The sequence below is a fragment of the Parus major genome, chromosome 1, assembly GCF_001522545.3.
Source record: "Parus major isolate Abel chromosome 1, Parus_major1.1, whole genome shotgun sequence".
NCBI lineage: Eukaryota > Metazoa > Chordata > Aves > Passeriformes > Paridae > Parus > Parus major.
The window spans coordinates 31,307,588-31,333,213 of record NC_031768.1 but is presented as its reverse complement, the minus strand read 5'-3'; the positions used below and the strand labels follow the sequence as shown (position 1 = coordinate 31,333,213).

The window sequence follows — 25,626 nt, the reverse complement described above, 5'->3', positions numbered from 1 at the left end:
TTTTTATATTCTGTGAATTTCTGTAAGATGGCCTTATATAAGGCTGAATTCAAATTGCGTTAGGACTTGGAGCATTGCAAATCGAGGTTTACACACACCCAGATTTCAATCTAACGTAGGATCCAACCCAGTCTGTGTACTTAGGTAGGACTGGTGGGAAGTGCTCCCAGGACCCAGATTAGATGGGACTTTAATGATCATCATTAAGAAAGCATTTTTTTTGGGAAATACCTTGTTGTTATTTTATACCAGAATTTTAGAGATTTTCAGATTTACAAATTTTGTTTTGGGAACAATATGCTAATTTAAACATGTCGTAGTACTAAGATAGAGCCTGAGGCTGTTTGCTTTTCCTTGCATTTGTATTCTTGACTTGTTGAGGCAAGCAGTGATCCAGAAATGTAAAGACAGGCTGTATAACCCATGAGAGCAGATGAACACAGTAAAATTGGCCAGATACAGCCTAAGATAAGTCACTACATTTAAACTGTGCTTCTCGGATCAGCCTGAAGTACAAGTTAAGGCCTATTCTCTGCCAGCTACATGGACAAAACAGGATTCCTCTTGAATTGTAGTGCCTTTTGCTGCTCCTTCCCTCTTCCAAATGTACTGATGCTGGAGATGTTTCTGCTTCAGATCACGGGCTCACAGTGTTTGTGCATCAGACCAGGGATTCATCATACAATCACTGAGGTTGGAAAAGACCTTTGGAGTCCAACTGTAAGATCTTTGAGTCCAACTGTAGCACTGCCAAGTCCATCACTAAACTATGTCCCCAAGTGCCACATCTGCATGCCTTAAATACCTCCAGGGATGGTGACTCCACACTTCCCTGAGCAGCCTGTTCCAATGCCTAACCCACCCTTTCAGTGAACCTGTTTTATTGAACAGCCAACCTAACACTTTCTTGGCATAGCTTGAGGCCATTTCTTCTTGGTCTGTCTCTGGCTGCCTGGGAGAAAAGAACAACGCCCACCTGACTACAACCTCCTTTCAGGAAGAGAGCAATTCATTCCCCCCAACCCTTGTTTTCTTGAGACTAAACAAAACCAGCTCTCTCAGCCTCCCCTCATCCTACCTGTGCTCCAGAGCCCTCACCAGCTCCATTGCCCTTCTCTGGGCACACTCCAGCATGTGTGTCTTTCTTCTCACACTTCTTTCTTCAGCATGAAGAAACAGAAACTGCATGGAAAAATAGCAAAAAGAACAGATAATTTAAAAAAAATTGTTCATTTATTTTTTTTTTTTTTAAAAAAACTTTAAAATAAAGATCTTTATGCTCATAATTCAAGTCCTTAACCATCTGTTCTGTTCCTCTGGATTAGGAAGAGACTTCTGAGAACTCAGTTACCACAGAATTGCTGCCCTCCTTTCTGCAGAACTTTAGCCAGTTAGGAGGACATTAGTTTGATGGGGCTAAAACAGTGGCTCACAAGTCTTTCCTCACCCCATGGGGAATTCATCTCAGGTTGTAGGACAGCCAGTCATACGTGTGCCAGAGCTCTAAAAGCAATATGCAGCATCTGATCAACAAAAGTTTGCCAGATTCTATTATCTGCACATTTCTGCTGACTTCTGACTATTCTGGTGCCTCTTCCATTTGCAAGTTGGCATTCAAGGCAAGTCAGCTTTTGCCTACAAATCCTGCCACACCTTTCTTTCATCACCATTAGAAGCACACAGAAGTGTCCTGGTTTGCTTTACCTTATAGCCAGTAGGCATCTACAACTGCCAGGTTAAACTTCCCACTTTGTTGCACCTACTGGAGGTGTTTGGTGCAGACTTCTAACTGAATGGATGTTGAGATAGACCACAGTTTTACACAGGATAGCACCTTAAATCCCTCTTTATACACCTTGGTAAGTTTGCTTGAGTTTGAGGTTTTCCTGTTTATTCAGTCTCCATTGAATGTACATCCTCATCAGATGGGGGGAAAGAATTCCTTAGTAACTTTGCAGTTAAATATAATTCATGTGAATTGAGAAATTAGTGCACCAATACATGCTTCTAATATCCTCGAAAATCAGTAATCCACATGTTACACAGTCTTGCACTTTTCTTCTATGAGTCTCACATCATAGCAGAAAAAACTGTTCTGCAAATTTGTAATGTCCTGATTTTTTCTTCTGCAAGATTCTTCTAATAATATTACAGCCAAGAGTTATTTTGTTTCTCTCTCTTTGCTTTTTTTTTTTTTTTTTTTTTTTTTTTTTATTTATCAATACCCGTTCTTTAAGCAGTTTACTTTTGTGTGGCACTACAATTGTGAAGTCTGGTGTGTAGGCTAAAGCTAATTTCTGGAATTGCTGTCAGAGGAAACATTGAGGCAACAATATGGAAAACATAATGTCAGTTGTTCTGAATGTAAGCATTGCACCCTGGAACCCACTGAGATCTCAGCTGGTACTCAGTATTTTTCCTGCCCTCAACCTGTGCTTTAGATTGTCCAGATGAAAACAGATGAGAACATCCAAATGAGATGGATGTCATGGATGGATGTTGCCCAGACAAGAACAGAACTAGAAGGAAGATTTAGGACTTAATAGTTTTAGGAGGACTGAAATAATAATAGGTTTAGAAGGCTGAACACTTACATAGAGTCTGAGATGTTGGGTTTGCCTGTTAAATGTGAAAATGATGAATTATTAATGTTCTTGTTAACATTAAATAGCCAAACTGCATTAACTTCTTGAGTGCTTTATTGTAGTGATGAGGTAAAGTGTGGCCTTTAGAGTTTTAAAGGAGATGTATGGCACAGTTACATAGTCTCCCCAGCTGAGTATCAGTGAACAACTCCATCATGTGCACGTAATTAGAACTGATAAAAATTCTTTCAGTTTTTATATGTTTACTTAAAAGAACTGGAATATTTTTTCAAATACAAACAGTTGCACTTCTTAAGAAGTACTTGTCTTTAGAATCTCTTTACAAATGGCTTTTTGTGTTTACATAGTGAGTATATTAATGCTTTTTTTATGTCCTGGGTCAAGTTGTCCTGAGATCAAATGAGGCAGATGTGCAGAACAAGAGGAATGAGGAATAGAATTTCCACTGAAGTGACTTAACTCTTAACTCTTAAAGAATGGAATTATCTTAGTAACTGTGCAGACCCCTGCTTAATTTACCTTTTGATATGTACCTTTAAGATATGAAGAGCTCCCTTGGAATGGTCATCTGATTTTATTGTCTTAAATGTAGTGGGAGAGAACCAAAAGGAGGATTCAGTCCACCAGATTTGTTTATGTATCTTGCACCTGAATTTTAGGCACTCAGAAAGTATTCCTAAGTCTCATCAAGCCACTAATTACTGGTTTAGAGGACAAGGACCCTGGAAAGCTCCTACATGGAGCTCATGGCTTACCAAAATTTGGCCCCTAAGTTATCCCTAGGAAGAGTTTCTGCTTTTTCTTCAATTGTTTAGGCATCAGGCACAAATTCAGGAGGTTTGTGTCATGAGGTATCTACTAATTCAGTGGCTTCTCTTCAGCAGGACATTATTTCTTCTTTGTTTTCAGAGCACGGAGCTGGGATGAATCTTTTTGCAGTGACTTGGAGTAGCACTTTAATGGAAATATTCAATGTTAATTATCTGTGACGGCTCTGAAAATCAGGATGAGAATGTTATCTGGCTGTGAGCCAGGTTGCATCTAGGCTGTTCTTCCACCTCCTTGTGTGATACCATTTAGAAAACCTCAGTACTAAATTATCTATCTGTCCTGCTATATATAAAGCAACTGATATTCTTCTCTCCCAATGTATATGTTTGCTGGAAGAGTGATAGGACTTTTTTCACATTTTTGGCAGCAAACATAAGAGGTTGAGAATCATACCACGTACAGAAACCCTAGATACTAGATGTCTCTCTGGAACAGTCTTGTTTTAAAATCAAGTTCTAGAAGACAGCTTTTCCTTTCTTCAGTTTGTGCAACGTTTCATTACATGTTCTGCTTTTGTGTTTCGTGTTGTTATCAAAACAAGTTTCTTGGCTGAAAAATCATTTATTCCGGGTGGTAAATGTTTCATTATATTTAACAATAGTGAGGTTTCTTTCAACATGAGGTATAATGGAGATAACAGTGCCAAGAGAAGTTAAATTACTACTTCTACATTATAAGCCGGAATAGTTTCACTATTAGTGGAAAAATTAGCAGTTTTCAGAAAGTATTAATTTGATAAAAGGCACCTTTATACGTCATCATCACTATATATGCAGATTTGCTTCTAGCAACTGTAACATAAATTTGCACATGCTAATACTACATAAAAGGGAAAAAAAAGGATATTTGAAGTGTGTGAAAATAATGCCCCTAAAATAAGGTGTAGATTAGAGTCTATTTAGAAACTTCAGTTATGGAGAGATTTCATTCTCTTCAATGTTTCTCAAAAACACACTCTACTAATCTGTTTTGTCTGATGATTATCAGAGTCTCTTTGTGATTTATTTTCATAGAAACAGATGTTATCATTTGTGGTGGAATGGAGACATATTCTGGGCATTATGTAACCTCCTTTGGCATTAATTTACTCTACATGTTTTTCCTTCATTTTGTCGTAACATTGTAATTGTACCCAAATGGTTCTCAACACGTTTCCATAGATGCTTGACATGTTCAGACTTTGTTCAATGTATGCCTTGGTCTCACAGATAGCTCTTGTTTTTAAACCTGTGATCTACTACACTCGTACTTTTCAAATCATAATTGATACTGGTTTTAACACAGCACTTTTGTTCATGTAGTTCACGTGCTGTCGACCAGCTCTTATTTTGTAGCTTGTGATGAATTTTGTAACATCTCTGCTTGCCACTGAAGTGTTCACAGTTCCTTAGTTAACAGTATTCCTTAGTTCCTCTCCACACCGGCAAGTCTTGAGAGGGGAGGTAGGAGACTGAAGTGAAGGCTCCAGACCAGGCAAGAGAAAGAACAGATGATTTAGGAAAACTGTATGAGCATAAAGACCTAATGAGAAAGAGCTAGATGATGGAGCCTCCCTAAAGATAGTCTGGCCTGATGTGACACTTCTGTGTTTGCATTAGTTTGAGGTTCTCCTTCAGAAGTTGCTGCTCTGTTTGGGCCCTGCTAATTAGCTCCCAAGTTTTTTTAGTTTGATCATACCTAACCAGAAGATTGGTCGCAGCACTTGTAGGCAATTGATCGGAATGTATTTTAAATCACTGTGAGCAGAGATGTACCTGAATCATTCTTTTGTGCTACCCCAATCTATTTCTACCTCCTGAGATGAAAAGGAAGGACCTGGCTGACATCAAGAACAGATACAAAGTATGCTTTGTACATGCACAACAGCTCTTCGACTGTCTTTTGTGGAGGGCTTTTCCTCTTCCACAGATGTAGTTTCTTGCTGTTTCTTTAAAATCCTACTGGCCAACCTCAGCTGGCAGGGAAGGCAGAGGAGACAGATTTCTTTTGAAGTAAAGACAATTGTTACTTCAAAAGCAGGTCAGCGGATGGGCTTGGACTGGGAACCAACATTTTATCTGGATATTTTGAGAGGCTTGAAAACCTCTGGGTTACAGCTGGAATGTATGTAGGAAAGGGTATGCTCTATAAACCAAGTCAAACAGGCTGAACACCCCAAAAAGTGCAAGAGAACATCTTCCAATCTTCTGGAACATTTGTTTTACAAGCCCTGTTGAGGTAAATGTAGGAGCCTGTGCTGAGACTAGGCTAGGGTAGCGCTACACAGAAGCACGGGGTGCCCCAGCCACTCAATCTGATGGAGCAAATCTGCATCAGCCATTCACACTAATTAACTGTAATTTTTTTGTCAATGGAAAAGTACAGGAAGTAAGAAATTATTAGATTGTAGTCCCCATCCTCTCAATTTAATGTATAAAATTTCTAGTATGCAGACCTTACAAAAGTGGAACAGATTACAGCTGCATGACTTTCATATTTCTTTGCCTAGTGTTGTTTATGATAATTTTCCCAAACTTAAAAAAAAGAAATTTTAGAGAAGATGCAAGACATATTTTATCTTATTATGATATACCTATATATATGTTGTCTTAAGTAATTTTCAATAATTCCTTATTATGTCAAAAATGTTAAAATACATTCAAAAGAAGTAAACTATCAATTTTGTAATTTCTGAATGGAGACAGTTTGAAAATTTCAGTCTTTGGTAGATATCAAGTGGTGTCTGCATGTCCAGAAAGAAAAATTATGAGCATTATCTTTATCAGCTCATGTTGCAAAGGAGACAAGAAGAAGAAAAAGCATAAAATGAAAAAAAAATGTCATTTATGAGTTTCTGTGTTTCTAAATCAGAAACTGACATTTTTTTGAAAAACATCAATAATTTTGGTTTGTTCAGTTTTTGCTGCTAACCAAAGTCAATCTCAAATTTGGCACTCACCTTCAGGCTCTTCTTCAAAACAGCGTTGGCCAAATATATACAATAAACTAATAGTTGACTAATACAAATTTTTAATAGCAAGGAAAGTATTTTTCTCTGTGTTCATACACTTGAAAGGATGTCTCAGACTTTTTGTGTGTATATTCAAAAGCAGATATGCCAGGATAATGGCACTTTATCATTGCAGCTTGACTCCTGCCAGGGCCACCGTTGCTGTTGGCTAACAAAAGCGTTGATGTCAATACAGCTGTATCAGCTGACTTTTCAGCTATTCATTTTTAGATTTCTGTCAATGCTTATCTGTAACAATATGCTCAGAAAAGTGAAAGCACTGGAAAGTTCTACTTCAAATTATGGCAGAGACAAGCATGAAGATTTACATGACTGTGGGTTTAAGCCACAGCTGACAATTCTTTGCATGCAAGTGTATTGAAAAAGATTAGGTTGTGTACAGGAGGATGCATATTTTCAGTATTTGAGCTCAACAGAACACATTATAGTAGCTGGGCATGGCTGTCTGAAATTAATAGTTCATCGTTGTGATTTAACTAGAGAATAACAACAATATTTATTCCTTCTGCAGAATGGCATTAGTTCATGGCAGCATATTGATTTGTAGGACTTTTATCTAACACTCCAAGCTTGAAAGATTTAGTATCTCTGACCTCTTCCTGTGGTTCATCATGGTTTGCAGCATTCATTTCTTGTAGCATCAGCCTTAAGTATATTGTAGGTAATAAAATGTATCATCAGGCTTATGATAAATGAGGGCAAGTAGAACTAGAGTTGTGGGGTGTCACCTTCTGGGCTAGATATCCATGTCAGTTTCCTGTGACCATTGCAGGGGACTGGACTCACTGAGATGCTGCCTCATCTTTCCTGCCAGAAATGATTCCTGTATTCCTGCCAGAATTCTTTGAGCCTTTCAGCAAAATATTCCAGGAGGTTTGATGATGTTTAAGTAAACTTGCCAAAAGCTTTTGTTAACAAGTCCCTTGCAAATACTGCTAGCAGCTGCCTCAAAATTAGTGGTTTAGGCCACTTCAAGAGTAGCAATCGAAGGTATTAGCAAAAGCAGATTTTAATATAAATTTGTAAAAGCATGACTTAAAAGAGTATGATGGCAAGGTTCACTCTGTTAATACAGAGATGAAGCGCACAGGGAAATTAGAATTATAATGAATATTGTATGAATATTACGCCAGGGCTGGGATAAGAGTGCATAGGGTAAGGGAGATTTCCCCATTGAGTCATAAGTTACAGAGTGGACCCCTTGCTTTCTAAACTTCTGATGGAACCTAAGTGCAACTCAATCAAAGTGTCATCTGTCTTCATTCATGGGATATCTAAAGGATTTAATAAGGAAATCCTGCTGTTAGGTCACAAGATTTAGAATGGACTCCCTTGCTTTCTAAACTTCAGATGCAGCTTAGGTGTGGCTGAGTCCAATCTTAGCCTCAAACCTGGCAATGGTTTATGTCTGAAGGACTTAGCAGCACTCAGTAATTGATTAATTTAATATTTACAAAGTGATTATATAGGATTAACCTTAATCAAAATAGTAATTCAGTTATCTGTAGGGTGTTTAAATCAATTCATGCCTGCACACACACAGACATGAATATGTGTGTGTATATATTTATATATATGCACAGAGGTACTTGTTAGAAGTTCCACTTTGTTTCACTGGAGTCTCAGTGAATTACACTGAATGTCTTGGCATTTCTCAGTGGGAGAGCCTTGACTGTCAAGGACTGGGGGTGTCAGCCCCAGCCAACTCTTCAGCTTTTGGTGACAGCCCTCTGAGTACTGCAGCTTGACAGATTGCAAGCTCTGAGTGGCATCCCACTCTGAGGGCCATGCTGGTACAGCCTGCCATGGTCTGGTAGAACTCAAAGGGCCTCATTTAGGACCACTGTTTACAGGGTCACAAGATGACTGGCATTTTTTTCAATAGTCCATTTCCATCCTGACTCTAACCCAAGTTGATAATTACTGAAATTATTCAAAAGCCCAGTTTCACTGAGGTTATGATTCACATGGGTAATGTTCCAAGGCTATTAAGGGATGTCTGATTATTTCTCATTGCCCTCCTTGGTCAGAGAGCACGTGTCCCTGAAATTAACAGTGCCACTCCACCTTACCCGTGCAAGGGTTCCTGGTATGCTCAAGGGACATTTCACCACCCAACTCACTACACAAAAGCCAAGGCCTAATGAGAATTATTGAAATTGTAGAACAGGCTTGAGGAGGTAGAGCAGACCCCAGGAAGGAATGCACCACCACAGAAGCCCTGTACTGAGGCTGCAGAGGACTGCCATCCTTTTGGGCTCCTTCTCTTACAGAAAATCTGACTTTTCTAACTCTCTATATTATATAATTTTACTAGCACAATATAACACCAAGAATAAACATTTAGTAGGTAATAGAAAACTTGGACAACAAAGTCCTGTCTCTGCACAACCAATGGAAAAAGCTTAACTTTATCAATGGGGTCACTCGGTGTGTTTGTACTGGATATAGAATATGACGGCTGTCTTGAGGTGAGCTAACCTGCATGTTCAGAGGACTAGGATGAGCATGTTAAAGGAAAGCTTCATAGGGCCTGATGTATTCATGTCCAGATAGTTTCTGCATCACCCCATGTGAAGACAGTATCACGCCATACTCTGCAGAGAAGGCTTGCAGTGACCACTTACTGGCTGCAGTGAGACAAGTCTCAGTTCAGAGCTCTGCTAGAGGACACAGAGAAACCCAGTCTAAAGAGGATTAGGAAGTAATTTTCCATGAAGACAGTAATTTTCCATCCGCTATTGACCCTTGTTAGCAAAGAGCTGATCGAGTGGAATATGGGGCCAAATTGTTCCCGTGTGCCTAATGAAGGGGGTTGTGCCCTGGGGCCCTGGTGCATGTCCAAGAGGTCTTACATTCATAGATTTATTGAATCATAGAATAGTTTAGCTCAGTAAGGACCTTTAAAAATCGCTTAGTCCAATATTCCTGCCAGGAGCAGGGATATTCTTCAATGTATCAGGTTGCTCAAAGGCCCGTTTTGAACACTTCCTGGGATGGTGCATCCACAGCTTCACTGGGCAACCTGTTCCAGTGTCTCAGCAGCCTCACCATAAGAAATGTTATCATCTTATCATCATCTTATGTTTCATCTAAGCCTGTCCTTTTTCAGTTTAAAACCATTACCCCTTGCCCTGTGGCTATTGGCACTGGTAATAATTGCCTTTTTTACAAGTCTCTTTTACATATGGAAAGCACAATAAGGTGCTCCCTACAGCCTTCTCTTTTCCAGGCTGAACAACTTCATTTGTTCCAGCAGAGCCATTTGGCCTTGTGTTGCTTAATATCCACCCTTCCTGCCACCGTGTATATAGTTGTGGCAGTTGCTAAGCATGTGAGGGATGAGGAAATGCTAAAATAGCAATGCTTTTCAAACAATAGAAATGAAATAAAAAATAGTAGTGCTTATAGCACAGTATGGGACTACTTGCTATTTTTATCCTGATCGTGCTTTTGTACTGCTGTTCCTTGTACATGCATTTGTACATCACCCAGTTTCACAGTTAAATTAAAAAGGATGAAGAACAACAGACACATGTAAAGGGATTTGGAGTTACAGATTGCAGAGCTAACAAACCCTTCAGATCTGCAGTGCAGTAATTTGTACTGTATTATAGCACACTGGGTTTCAAAGCAATTCATACTCATTAGCAGAGAAAGTTAAATGTTTATTTCAGCCTGATTATGAAGAAAATGTGTAATTTCAGCACCTAGTAGGTGTACTACCTGCCTTTGTTAGATTATCATGTTTTACACTTGGTTCGTACTAATCCTTTTCAGGTTTTATCAAAATAGAAATCACAGCCATAATTTTCATTCTTTCCCTTATAAACTGGATGTTATGAAAAGACAATGAAGAAATTCTGGGAGATAAAACCTGATCTGATACCTGACCCTTTATTGTTCAGGATTTGGGCTAAATACATGAAAAAAGCCAATTAAGTTACTAATTCCTCTAGCACCAGTGAAGGCATAACTATCAGTAACTCCAAAGTAACAACATTGTCAGAACTTCCCTGTTTCCACTTCATTACAAATCTACTCACATTACTGCTGAAAGTGATGTTTTTTAAAACAATATACTTTAAACAACATAAAAAGGCCACTGCCACCTCTCCCCACCCCTCATCAGAATCCCATTTTGCCAGTTAAAGTGCTGTCTCAAGAGACAGTCTCTGGTGACAGCGCCAGCATTGACAATTGTCTCGGACCTTACACAGCAGAAGGTCTTCTAATGGCTTAGAAAAGTGTCAGCATATTAGCTTCCCATTTTAAGGAGGTATTTTAACAAGTCAATATTGGGGCTGTTTTGAAATTGATTTCTTTCAAAATCATAAAAGAATAAATCACTTTCCATAAATGCCAAGAAAGCACACGAGTCTGTGCCTGCTGTAAAACTAAAATCTGAAATTTTAGCTTAAATTAATTAGGCGGTCACCTGTTCCTTTTCACTCTTTCTCTCAAGAAAAGTTAAAAACTAAAAAGTAGCAAACTAGCATGACCTTTAAAACTAGCAAGGCTTAGCACTTGTACTCCAAAATGAAAGGTTCAGGGTAACTAAGCAGGAATCAGCTATGTAACAGACAGCACTCTGGCTAGAAGGAATAGAGTAGAAATACTTAAATTAGAGTGTCCTTTCCCAGGAGAGTAGATTGGATTGCATTTTACCACACAACATGTCCTTCTAGGTTTAGTGATGAATGGTGAAAATTCCTCTCAGTTAGGGATCTTTGTCCAGCTGTGATGTGCAGCAGTATACAGAGTTTGTCCCTGTTGGAAAAAAGGAACACGGGGAAGCTATGTGAGGGTGCATCAGAGGGTGGCAAATGAGGGAGAACATTCAGGAGCCATTCCAAGCAGTTGTTCTGCATCCAGATTTGTTCTCATTTTTTCTCTTCCCCTTTAAATGATTCCTTTTCACACAGTATGGGCACTGGCCCTCTTTCCTTCTTGGGATCATATGTGACTCAGAGCATGGAGAGAAAGGAGATTGTGTGAAGCTCCTGTTCGCCCTGCTTAGTCAAGTCTGACATCAACATGTTTCCCTCTGGATCTTAAAAGTGGGTCTTGGTAACTCAGACCTGGTTCTGAGTCACTAGGAAATGGCCTCTTGGCAACCTGCACTGATCTTTTCCAGAGTAACTTAAGAGTTCCTGAGGGCCTTCCAAAGACACTCCTGTAACAGGTATTCCTGTTACAAATCTAGCCAGATTTATCAGAAGCATCTCAGTCTGTGCAATTTTTTTTTTATTAAAAGTCTTGTGGTTTTTTTGTTTGTTTGTTTGTTTTCAGAAATGAGAAGAAATATATAAGCAGATACTGGAAAGAAGTGAAAGTCGGAGACTTTGTGCAGCTTCGCTGTAATGAAATTATACCTGCTGACATATTGCTGCTCTCCTCAAGTGATCCCGATGGGTTGTGCCATATAGAAACAGCCAACCTGGATGGTGAAACTAACTTAAAACAAAGACAGGTCGTGAGGAGGTTCTTAGAACTGGTAAGTCTCCATTCCTAACTCTCATTTAAGATAAGAATTCCATTTGAGTAAGTAGCTGGTTACCAGTATACTCCACACAAGCTCAGTCTGCTTGATCTAATAGTGCTAATGAACTATTGTTATGGTTGTCATTAAAATGCTAGCACTTGCCAACAACTGACCTCATCGTAGTATCAGAAGTTTTACCATCATTTTTCCCTGAATCTGAATAGGAATTATTTGGGGCAATTGTGTGTGGTTGGAAAATGTTGGAGGATTTTAATGGCTTCTATTGTAGCTTGATTCTTGAAAACACATTTTAACTGCCCAAGGAGAAGATACTTAAATATAAACATGTACTGCCTGCAAACCAGATCAGTTTCAATTAGAAATCTGCCTCAAACTCTGTGTTGCAGAAGATCCCTCCAGCACTTGGAACATTAAAGCTTGTAAGATTTAAAGGGACAGCGAACATTTGTTCTGGAGGTATCTGTGCTCAAAAACTGTTTTACTGCTCTCTCACTGTGCTTATCTCTCTCCAACAGCACTATTTTGAAACAAAACATAATCCAGATCAGTTACTGTCAGCAGAATTAGAGGAAACTACCTGAAGTTTAACTTGCTTTAATGAACTTATTGAAATAGTGTTTATTTGTATGCCCTCCTCTCCCATCTCTCTTGCCAGCTAATTCCAACTTCCTGTATTTGTCAGGAAAAAAAATAAATTATTTTTCAGAACTCAACTACATCGGTTCTCCTAGTAGCACTTCTAATTTGAGGGATTTTGCAAACAATGGGAGCTGTTGCCCTTACCACTGTCATCAAAGATAACTACAGAAGCCTGTGGTTGTATTGAGAAAGATCAGGATTAATGAAGTTATTTTCCAAACAACTATAAAAAGATAAAAGTCAGTGTGCCTTACAAATAATTGCTTATGGTAGGTAGACCTTTTCTCTAAATAGCTTGTAGAAATGTGAGATAAGGACTTGTTTAATGATCAGTGATTTCCACACAGAATTTAGACATGATATGGCACCTACCACCATGACAACAAGCACAATCGGCTACAGGACAAATGTTTCAAAAACTCTTATTGTTTCAAAGTTCACTGAATTGCTGCTCAAGCCTCCCATCCTGTTCCTGCTGAGAGGAAATCTCTCCCAGTGGATAGAGCTTCAGGGAGGTGCTCAAATGATGTATCACAGTTTTCTGCCAACACAGACTTCTTATATGACTTCAGGTGCATTATGTAGGACAAAAACTGTAGATTTCATTTAGGTAACTGAACACAGGTGTGTTTTTTGCATTTCTAGGCACAGTTACAAGCTAAGGGCACATCCCAGCTCTGTCTCAAAGGGAAGGCACCATGTCTTCCACTAATCCACAGCAGATGGTTGGATTTCTGTGGTCAGAGACCACTGGACATACATCATTAGGTGCTGGTAAACATGGTGAAAGGAATTGATATGTCCAACTACAAATTATCAGAAAACTGTCTTTCAAGACCCTTGCTACCCAAAGGAGTCCCTTATACTGTCTTGGGATCCCCAGCTCCCTGGCAGCTGAGTAGTGATTCAGCATTCCTGGAAGCTGTCAGGCTGAGAGGACACCTGCCAACCCTACAGACTGCCCTGCTCCTGTGAGCTGTGGCACCTAGATGTGTGCCTGAGCCCATCAGTTGCCGAGTCACTTCTGTGTCTTCAACCAGTGATCCCATGCATGCAGCAACACAGCAGGAAAACCAGGAGGGAGTACCCCAGCAACATTTTGTTTGGCATACTTAAGGAGGTTTAAATTGCTGATCCAAACCAGGCAGCTGAAGACTTCACCTCTGGCGTTTGTACAGTTTTGGCAAGACCTGTAACCTTTAGACTGTTGTGTAAAAGTGAGTGGCAGTGCCATTTCCTCCTCAAAGTGGTTAAAGATTATCAAAGACTGAATTTGGCCTCATTGAGGAAGAAGGCTGAGAAAATGGTTCCTGCTTAGGGAAGCATAGCTAGCTCTGTTATAGCCAAGCACATCACAGTATATGCAGCATGGCTAGCTCAGCATGCCCTGCTTTACTGAGGAAATCAGTTATCATGTAGATATTCACCATCAGCTTTGTAGACACCTAGCATACTTTGGATTTCCAGCCCATCCACTTTCCATATCTCAGTTCTCTGTATCATAAGATGATTACAGAACTTTTCTGTCTCAGAAGTGTGCTCAGAAAAATGTGGATAAATATTTTTTTTTAAAATAAATTTCAGATCACAAGGTGCCAAGCTACAATAGCTGTGAGATCCATAGTAAATTGTCAGGGGTTAAACTGAGGTCAGTGACAAAAAGCTCATTCATTCCAATGAAAACAGGACTGGTCCTCAAGGAGTCAAATATTGAAAGAGAACTTGTAAGAAAACCACATGTGATTACCTCCCCTCTCTTAAAATAGCTGAGAAAGCAGGAAATATCCAAGCCTGGGTTCCTGCATCAACTAAGTTGTAGGCAAAGTGCACACTTACAAGTAAGAAGTCTTCAGCAGCTGCAGCATCACAGAACCTCTCTGTAACAGCACCCCATACATTATCCAGCAGAATACTTGCCATCCTCATTAAAATCCTGGCCAAAAGCTCTCTAAGCATACTGTTAATTCATGCAGCAGCATTAGCTTTCACACTTCATACTAGCAGGGATAGGCTCTTACTGATTCTTGAAGGTATTGCCTTGCTGAGAGGCACTCAGCAGCAGGATAGAGGGAGGTGCTTGGAAAATGTTGGATGAATATTAGTACCACAGCCAGGTAGCATAGAATAAGAAGTTGATTTCTGTCTGTTGGACTGAAGTTCAGTTCCTATACGGATATATCTTCATCAGTTCCTATATGGATATATCTTAAGTTGCGGCAACTGGAGAGAATTTATTGTTAGATCTCATAAAATACTTCAGATAACCAAAATTTTCTTGCACCTAGCGCTAACCCTCCTTTTGCCAAGCCTCAGAGAACTTATTCCCAAGTTTTACAAGACCTGCATCCCAACCTGTTCATGCATTGTCTGAGAATGCTTTTACATTTTTATATTGACACTCTGCTCAGGAGAACAAGTCTCAGTTATGTTTATAGCTGTTCTGTTCTGTGTCATTCTGCAGCCCTGTTGTTCAAGAAGGAAAACAAACAAATAAATTATGTAGTCTTGACCCTCTCTTTCCCAGACTGCTAAACACTTCCCCCCCCCCTTTACAGAATGACGTGCCTCATCATGTGGCTTATCACAGGACAAAAACTAGATTTTTTGGAAGCTTCTTTTCAAAGTATCAGCTATTAACAGCTGTCTTTGAATAATGTCTCTGTATCAGTATCTCAAGTTTTTTAAAGAAACTTTTACAAAGGTTGGCTTGCTTCATATATGAGATAACTGATAACTTTGGAGCACATGCCTGTGAGGCAGGTCAATGAAGGATAGCTATTTCTATACCTGTCACTCAGCTGGGCATGGGAATGGAGTGGGGGTGGCAGCAGGAACTGTTGTCTTAAGCTACTGTTATGCTTTCTTGATTCTGTTCCTGCCCTGTGTGCACCCACACAGTTTACAGCCCCGCAGGTCTGTGCTGAGCTCTCAGAGAGAGCCTGGTTGCCAATTTGGGGTCACTGAAGTGGCATGTGCACTGGGCAGTCCTCCTGCAGCCACTACATTTTCTCCAAAGGCCAGCAAGGCCAGCACTGTTTTCTTGGGTACAGCTGTCTTCTGGAAAGGCCACTGTTCCTCCAGCATCCTCTGAAGGACCTTTGTGTGTTTCTTTTCAGCAGTAACAGCATATAAGGCCAGAGTCTCAGAAAGGAAAAGGTCTTACAGTCTCCCTCTTCCAAACCTTTGTTCAGAAAAGCAGCATTCTGATACCTCTTTAGCCTCTTGAAGAAGCAATAAGAAATTATAGAAGCTTTTCTGTATCCTTATCTCCAGTGCTTTGCAGGCATTATTTTACTCTGAACATATGCTCAGAAGGTCCAGGATCAGCATTTGTGGGCTTGGATTGCATCTCTCCACTTGTGAATTCCAGGAAACTGTTTTCCTTTATAGTGCTAGTGACCATAAATACTGCTTATTTTAGTGCTGCTTTGAATTGTCTAAGTAATTTTAGTAGACTGGGAACATACTGCTCGTTAGCTTTTCATGTTTGTTAATGAATGTGATCTGTCAGACATAAACCTGTACTTTGTGTACGTGATTCTACACCTTATCAATGCACAAGCTGTGAGAAGAGTCACTGATACATTCCTCTGGCTTCCATGTCTGAAGATAACAGTTTGAATTATACCTTGTTGTTGTAGACTCAAAATAGTCAAGAAAAAGTAAAATTATTCAGTGAGTAGATAAAAAAAAAAAAAAAAAGAAAACAGGAGATTTTACAAAGGCCTTGACATTTTTTCTTCTGAGACTTTAAATACTGTGTTCTTGTTATTCTGCTACTACAGCAACAGGATGTGTTAGAACTGTTTGAAATAGCCAGAAACATACTTCTGCTTGCTATGACTTTAAAATGAACAGTATAGTGGACTGTTTTTACCCTGAAATACAGATCAGGTTCATGTGTGCAGCATGACTCACTGGCAAGTGCAACTAGGAGAAAGCACTGTGCTAAACCCCACTGTTTGTGGTCTAACAGTGTTAGCTGGGACCAGTAAACATCTCTTGGAAAAAAAAAAACAACAAAACAAACCAACTCTTCATAGGTATTCTGCCCATTTCCTTCTAGTTTCAAACCCACCCTCGCTGCTGCCAGGTCACAGCAGCCATTTCTGGTGCACTGGATCTAATAGGAGACACAGTAGGCAGGAGGAATCAATGTGTTTTCTGTGCTACTCTGCAAGCTGCCGTGCCACCACACCCTCTACAGTTGCTTATGGAATGTTTTCCATCCATCTGAGACGTCATGTCAGCCGCTCTTCAGAGAGTGAACAAGCAGATACAGCTCAGGCTGCGAGAGCTCAAAACTCCCTTTCAGATTTCATAAACTTGATTTAGGATACTTTGATAGTATGAATCTAGACTCAGGAAAAACATTTACGTTTCCATGCTCCACTGTTTTCACTCAGTATGCCTTTTAACAAAATCCACAAAGACTCACTGTGGATTCTGGAGCAGCTTATGCTTTATTAACCACTGCCCCTGTCCTGGATGTTTATGTGGGAAGCTTCAGTTCAGCTGAAAGCTAAGCTAAATGTAGCAGCTGCCATCCCCTGTGAGAAGGTGCCTGTATCCCTGTGGGGGCTGGTGGGGGTAGGAGATGAATTTTTTCTTTCTCATTTTCTCCTAAGAGTAGAACTTCATTCAAAACAAACTTATTACTAGCATGATTAAACAGGTTTAGATAAGCCTTGCAAATTACTTTGTGACTGCTTATTTATTTCATCTGAAAAGCATGTATGAATTTGGTGTCTGCCTGTTTGGGAGGTTCATTTGCATGCAGACTAGCACCAAATTAACTGATGAATCTGATTTCCTCACAAGTCAGTTTGTGAACACTTCTGGAATATGTATAAATGTAGAACCTATGCTTAATGCAGGCATATTTTTTCTCCATTCCCAGCCGGGAAGTTAGGCTAAATTGACACATCCAGCTTTCATTCCAGCCCTTCCTGGTCCTGCACTGTCCTGCATGAAATACATTGGGTACAGCTGGACTAGAGAAACAGTCCCACCACTCCCTGTTCCAAGCATTAAGTCATTTACACCATTTATATTTTCCCCTGTAAGTCCCAGGCAGAAGCTGGCCCAGAGGAGAAGGTTGTTTTCTAGAAGGGCTGCACTGTAAGCCTGACTTGGTGGCTCCAGGCTTCTCTGTGTATGAGATACTTTGGCAAGGACAACTCATGCTGATTGAGTGTAAACAACTCACAGAGAAGCCTTGGTATCTCAGTGTACATGTTGCTTTTGAATTCAGTTTTTACTCACTCAAAGAAAAATTAAAAAATAATAAAAAAAATAAAGATAAAATAAAGAAGTTTTTAAATGTTAGTTTAGCCAAAACTGAGCTAAGATTTCTTGTGCATCAATCTGCATTGTCTAAACTAGCCCAGTCTGAGAGAAGAGTTGAAGTTAAAGCAGCTCAACTTCTAGGCAGACTGGTTTTCAGCTTACCTGTTGATATGAGCTTCTTACCTCAAAGAGTCTGAACGGGTCTTCTAAAGCAAGACAAGAGAGGTATGGCCATATTCTCCCTGTTGCTTCTTGTCTTACTAGTAATCAGGCAATCATCTACCTGCAATTAGTGGGAATAGTACACTATTATAATCAAGTAGATGGGAATTATTCAGCACACTCACTGTTATTTGACTCAGTTTTGTTTTGACTGTGAGTACTTCAATAAGGTAGAATCAGGCCACAATGAGAGAAACTGCCTCTCTAGCATTTTTTGGGGGTTATCCCTTCTGCATTTCTTTTTTGCAGTATTTTGAGAAGGTTCAGAAGGTTGTGAAAATTGGCTTGAAAATTCCAGATATGCACATGTTAAAACATCAGATTAGTGCTCCATCCCACAGGTGTTGCCAAAATTAATTTTCCCAAGGGAAAATAAAGTTAAAAAAAACGAACCAAGCAAGCAAAAGTAAACAACAGTTTTTGCTATGCACTACCAGAATATTAAATTAAAACCTATTGTTTTTTAGTTTTACAGTTTAGCTGAAGATTTTAGAGAAAAAAGTCTTACGTTTGTCAGTGCAAAATGCAAGCATGTCACACCCTGTGAAGGACTTTTGTCTGAAGTAATGCCTTTAACATTGCGTAGGTTTCTTTGACGTGGTGGATTGTTATGAAAATCTCTACACCTTTATTGTTGTATCTGTTTTTGGATAGTATCTTGTTCAGAGATGGCTTATGTGGAAACTGTGGACATGTCTAGTTAAAGAGGAAGCAACTGCTGTCTGTCTAACAGAGAAACAAACATATAACAGATGCGTGCAGAGAATGACCCAAGTCGGTGCTGTGGCAAATTCTGTCTGAGCTAAATGTGCTAAAGGAAGGTTGAGAACAATTTGTCACTCCACACCTAACCATGCCACTTAGTCAGCAGTCCCACACTGGGAGGTATGGGGAAATAAAAAAAACTCAAGAATGATGGTTCGCTTCCTCCTTGGTCAGCTCTGGGTATGGTTATCATCTCCTTCTAGTTTCCATTGTGCAGGTGTCCAGGCCACAAGTTTGCATTTTGAGAGAGCTTCATTAGAGAGACAAAGACTTTGAATAACTGTAAGAGAAAATTTTGGATGTAGTAATACAAGCAATAGCAGGGGGGAGAGCAGAGGAAGAGTCCTGAGATTCTGAAGAGTGTTGAGTAGTTTGCCATTGGCATTAGTTGTTTGGTTTTGTGTTTAAATGTAGGTTAAAGGAGCTAAACTGATGAATGTGAGTGTCGTGGCTGTGAAGGACCTCTCATCTCTAAGGTAATCCTTCCAGCACTGGTGGAACAGTGGTAAATCCATGTAAGGAAAGGTACTATGCCAGTGCTTGTGCTGCATCAAAGCTCTGTAGAGACAGGAAATTTCATTCTCTGTATCAATAACCAAGAATTTTTTGGCTTTTGCTGTTTCTCTGAAAAAGTATTAGAAAATAAAAGAGCGTTTCAGGTCCACAGAGAAAATAAAATGCTATACTGCTCTCCTGTTACAGAAAAATAAACATTTACATTTAAATCAAGTTAAGAAGATATTTCCTTTTTTTTTTTTTTTCTTCTTGACTTTTCTGATACAGCCTAATTCAGTTTTACTGAATAAATGTTTATTTCTAGAACTGTTTCTTCCTTAGCCATTCATTGGCCTGAGAACAGGAAATACCTGGAATATATGTTCTTGGAAATGCGTTTTTATAATATAACACTGAGAACTCACAATTTTCAAGCCGGAAACATGTCATATTATACTGGTCTCTGAAACCACAGCCCCAGATGGCAGTATTGGTGGTTAGGAAAGGATGGAAAGACCTTCTTTTCCAGAGCAGAAGAGTTCACAGTATTGAGCCATATATAACCCAAATTACACTGGTATAGTCTCACTTTCCTTTGAAAGTAATGAGGTGGAGAAGGGAAATGCCTTTCGCCAGAAAAGGCAGAGTGTTGTAATGCATTTAGAAAAATGGTATGACCTGAGACTGCACCCCCGAAATGTAGAATGTAAGCTTCTCCCCTCTTATCTCTTTCTCCCGAGTTCCCCTTATTGGCTGTGTGAATGTAAACCACCCTCTTCCCCCTGCCTTCAAAAATACGTGCTTATCAATATTCTTCCTCTTTTCCTCCTGCTCTCCTTCTCCACGGGATCCCAAGAACAAGAATAAAGCTGAGCTTCCATCTCAGCAAGGGAAAGAGCCTTGGTTTTAGTTCCTCTGTTCCATGCTATACTATCTCCCCTGTTTCCCTGGCTGTAGCTGGGTGGACAGTGGTAACAGATAAACAGGGACTTAGAAATCATAGCAGCAGAGAAACAGTATGAGGAACTCCTGTATTTATTTCAGCATCAAGGATGTGAACTCTCATTCCACTTCGCTTTTCTCCACCTGCTGCTACCCTCCAAGTCTTTTACTCAGTTTAGTGGTGATAAGCTGTGGCAGTCATTAGAAATTTGCATTGAAATGTTACTTACATGGGAAGTAGCTGGCTGTATGTCTCAAAACTGCTATTTCAATGAAATAATGAACATTTCTGTTCATTGATTATACTTGGGTTCATACTTTCAAGCTGTGCTATGACTCTGTGATGGTCAGATACTTTCCATGTGTGTGCTCATGAGACAGAGAGCTGTGGTTGTCCTGCAGGTACATGACTGGACAAGATACTGTTCTCTACACAGCACTGTAATGCTTACACTTCCATTTGGTGTTGAATTAAAAATGTCAGTAGTGCATGGGGTTTTATACCAGTGCTTAAACCCAATTCAGCTTTCTTAATGGTACAGAAAATAGACTGGTTTACATCAAAGCAGGGAACACAACCTTTTAGCTTCCAAGAGAAAGAGAATTTAATTAATATGCAACATGTTCAAAAATGCATGTAAGATTCCTTAAGCATTTTGCCTTCCTCTAATTAGCTTTTCCAAGCTTCTCTACTTACTATATTTTTGGTATGACTTAATACCAGATTAAAAAGTATACCTCAAATGGCCTCATATACCTGTATAGAAATGTGGCCTGTATGGCTGAGATCATGGGTATCTGACTTACAGGCTGCTGCAGTGTAATAGGGAGGGGTGAAAATGACTTTGTCCTGCTAGTAGCTGCAGGGAGGTGGGTCATGTCAGCTACTAAAAAACAAAAAGCAATGGACTATCTCCTGGTACTTCATAGGAAGTTTGTGATCTTTAGGTTAGATAACTGATAATGGCATGGAAGAAAAATGAAACAAACTATTTCATCAATTGATGTTCTCCTTGTTGGTCTTTTATCTGACATTTGTTCTCATTGGTTGCCCTTCAACATCTCACTTTTTTTAATGCTTATAATAATGAATATATGCATAAGAATCATATAATCATTTGAATTCTAAGGGAACCTTTAAAGACCATTTAATCTAACATTCCTGCCAAAGGCAGGGACATCTTTCATTAGATCAGTGTTCTCAAAGCCCTATTTAACTTGAATCTGAACACTTTAGTGATGGGATACCGCAGCTTCTCTAGGCAACCTATTCCAGTATCTTACCATCATTTCAGTAAAAAAATGTATATTTTTGTCTAATCTAAATCTGCTCTCAGTTTAAAAATGTTGCCCCTTGCCCTCTCACTGCAAGCCTTGGTAAAATGTCTCTCTCAGTCTTTCTTATAAGCTGCTTTTATATATTGAAAGGTCTCGATGAGGTTTCCCTGGAGCCTTCTCCAAGCTCAACCACAACTTGCTCAACCTTTCTTGTAGGAGAAGTGTTCCAGCCCTTGGATCCTTTTTGTGGCTCTTCTCTGAAACCACTCTTAGCTGTTACATGTCTTGCTTATACCAAAGCTGACACAGCACTCCAGGTGGGGTCTCATGAGCGTGGAAGAATTGCCTCCCTCAACTTGCTGGCAACACTTTTTTGATGCATCCCAGGATATTGCTGGCTTTCTTGGTTGCCAGTGCACAATTCCAGCTCATGTCCAATTTTTCATCCATTGGTGTCTCCAGTGCTACTCCCCAGGGCTGCTGCTGTCAATCCATTCATCCCCCAGTCTGTATTGATATTGGTCATTGCCCCAACATGCCTATGGCCTTGTTGAACTTAATGAAGTTTGTATATATCCACCTCTCAATCCTGTTAAGGTCTCTCTGGATGGCATCCCTTCCCTCCAGCATGTCAAGCACTTCACACAGCTTGGTGTCATCTGCAAACTTTTGAGAGTGCCTTCAATCCCACTGTCTGTGTCACTGATGAATAGTCCTGGTCCCCAGTACAAACCCTTGAGGGTCACCATTCATTACTGGTTTCCCCAAACCATTGACTGTAACTCTTTGGATGTGGCCATCCAGCCAGTTCCTTACCCATCTAACAGGCCAAATAAAAGCAGAAGACTGTATCAAAGCAGAAGTCCAAGTCGTTGACTTCTGCACAGAGAGTAAGATAGGTGATAAGGAAAGCCTGCACAATAGTACTAGATTCTGCTGTGCTGTCCTGTGACCTAATTCAGCAGGTCATATTCGTACACATCTACATATTCGTGTATGTTTGATTTCCACACGTGACCTAATTCAGCAGGTCATATTCGTACACATCTACATATTCGTGTATGTTTGATTTCCACACTTATCTGAACAAAGCATACAGTCTAGACTGTGCAGGAACTTTGTAGCCATTGTACTTGCCTGAAGTATGAGGCTGCCTAGAGGGCTAAAAAGGGAAGCAAACCTCAGTCTCTGCCATAACAATATATTTTTGTTCCACTCAGCTCATTTGCCAGTTTTGGAGCTGACAAGGCCATTACGAGTTTCCTTTCATAAGATTCATGCAGTCAGTTGGTGTCTGAAAAATAAAACACCCATTAATTCCTTGAGAAGGTGCTCTTCATTTTGCTAGTGGTGGCTTTAACATGTTGATTGCAGAGGAGCTTGTTCAGTAGAACAGATAGCAGATGAAAATAGACCAGAGGGGAAGCTGCTAACCAAAGGGGTTCTGCAGACATCCCAACTTCCCCCCTGTTCTGTGTATGCCAGCCACAGCCTGCTGGCCTCAGGCTGACTGTTAAACTTCACAGCTGCATGTCCACCCTCTCCACAGAACTAAGAGGCAAGAACAGAAGCATCTGGGATAAGTGGAGAAGGTTCACTCTGAATGCCATGTTTGCAGTAGGGAAGGCATATGTGATGGTAAATATTGATAAAAAATATGAATCCAAGCAAAGACAGCACTTCAGTGTCCAGCTTGGGGAGTTTTTACTTGATTGTAACACCTCACACTGGACATGCTTGTGGAAAGGCTGACAAAACTGTGATAGTTTTGCTGATATAAATGCTGCCCTGTAGTAATTGGAATAAAAGGTGTCTTTTCATTAGGACTGCTGCTTTCCCTCTGTGCTCCCCTGCAGTTGCCAAGGGCTGGAGTCTCTCAGTCCCTTAGGCAATTGGTGTATGCTGCAGGTTTCCGTCACATCCTAGAGACATTTCTTATACATGATACTTTGTAAGGTAAAGCTGCTTTTATCCGGATTCCCTGTCTTCAGGCTGACCTAGGGTCATAAAGCTTTGGTGTGTTTAACTGCATCCTGACACTACAGCTGCTACTGTTAGATTGTACTGTTCACAAAAAAAACCCTGCATTACCAACCACTCTCTTTCCTGTCAGGACTCCAGTGTTTTGGGTTTTATTTGTGGAATCATGTAAGAGCAGTGTTTGGCATTTCTCTCTTCTGAGTGAAGGATCTTAGTCCTTCCCATTGCCATTTCTTCTGGCAGAACTTCATCCCAGAAGAAGTCAGACTGTCCAGCAGTCTGGACTAAAGCAGGAGCAGGACAAGGTATATTCAGAAGCTGACCTGAGCTGTTTTGCTACTACTTTAAAATGACTGTGCAATGTTTTTTCCACTAATCAACTGAAATTTTCTTCCATCACTTAAATGGAGTAGAAAGACTGCTAGAAATCTTTCCAGAAAAGAGAAAGCACAGGAGAGTGGGGAGAGTTACATCTGTCTATGAGTGTGAAGCGAAAAGCCTCTGGAGGAGCAGTGTGGGTTGTACACAGAATTTTGGGAGTCCTTGAGAGGCTTGGTTTGTGGTTAAGTTGAAGTGCTGAGCTGCTACTGAGGTTGGCTCTTACAGACTATGCCTCCCATTAATTTATTTCAGTGACTGGATTTTGGAACAGGCAGATACCACTTAATTGTCCAGATCTAGGTCTGTATTTCGGCCCGGACATACATTGTTCCCTTACCACTCTCCAGCACTACTATAGTCCATAAATTAATTTATTCACACCACCATAATTTTCAAGTGCATTGCTAAGGATGCCATCATCCTGAGGGACATTAAAACTTGCATGTGTGTATTTTCGCTGTTGCTGACATATTTTTTGATACTTTTTTTCCATGACTGAGTAACAGCAGTTTCTTCAGTTGGATGTTACAAAATTATTGAAATCCTCCTAGGCCTTGTAAGCAATAAATTTTGTTTCCTGCAGCCTGGATATTGCGCTGTTCCCTCATATTGTTTTCTACAAAGAGGAAAAGTTTGGTTAGCCAGAGGAAGATCAGCCCCCTAAAATGTATTTGACTTGCTCAGTTGTTCCAGTGTTTCTGAATACTGAACATGTGTTACTTTTAGACAAACAATACTGAAAAAAAATCCAATTATAGTAGTAGTTTTAAGTGTGAAAACCAGAACAGTTAAATTCTGATGTACAGCTGGATCGTCTTAGTTCCTAAACAGCATAGATCCAACTGTGTCTTCCTTTTCTTGTGAATTAGTGGCACAGATAAATTTTGCCAAAGAGACAAATGCAGTTTAGACATGAAGATATTTCACTCTTTCAGTATATAAACAGTTCATATGCTTTGGATACATAACATCAGTATGTAATTCCAGTTGCACATTAATAAAAGTTCGGATTAATTTTATATGGTAAAGGCAGGGTACAGTTGTATAAAGCAGTAACAGGATGGACCAATGTATTAACAGGATGAGTTCTTAGTGCACTTAAAAGCTTTTAAACTGGAAAAGCTATTTTTCTGGCTGAGGCAGATTTTTGTCTATTAAATATTTTCTTTGAGTTGTCCCCATGACTCCCTTTCTCCCTTTTTTGCTTCCTCCAGACATAAACACCAAAACAAATCCCAGAGCCCTCATCAGCCCTGCAGTGCAGGGAGAACTCTGGGTAAGGTCCCCAGCATAGCCAAACACAATGTGATGAGCAGGTAACTGTCCCTGTCACCCAAAGGCATCCTGGGTACCCATTGCTGTCCTACTGGAAGGAAGGACTGAACATCAAAGCCAGGTTTCTGCAGCAGTAAAGTAGGGCAGATGAATAAAGAAAAACATTTTAATAACTATGCATTATTAATATCACTAGCAGGCTATTAAATCACCCATACAACAGGCATTTAATGAAGGGAAATATGTTGTTTGAACATTGTGTAATTGTCAAAATGACTCATCTGGCATGCTTTGCTTCTTGAGCTATGACAGTTTCGTGAGGTTGCCAGCAGAACTGAAAAGGTTGGCATTTCACTGTGGAGATTCAGAATCATCTTACAGCTGAAGCTACAAAGTCATGTTGGAGA

The 25,626-nt window shown here is 39.9% G+C and overlaps 1 protein-coding gene across 1 annotated transcript in view; it reads left to right on the top strand.

Moving 5' to 3' along the window:
* ATP10A (ATPase phospholipid transporting 10A (putative)) overlaps positions 1 to 25,626 on the top strand; it is a 109,494-nt gene that overhangs the window by 31,145 nt on the left and 52,723 nt on the right. Inside the window, exon 2 of the mRNA XM_015638393.3 lies at positions 11,740 to 11,944. Coding sequence (XP_015493879.1) covers positions 11,740 to 11,944 — 205 coding nt within the window. The remainder of the gene's footprint in view (positions 1 to 11,739; positions 11,945 to 25,626) is intronic.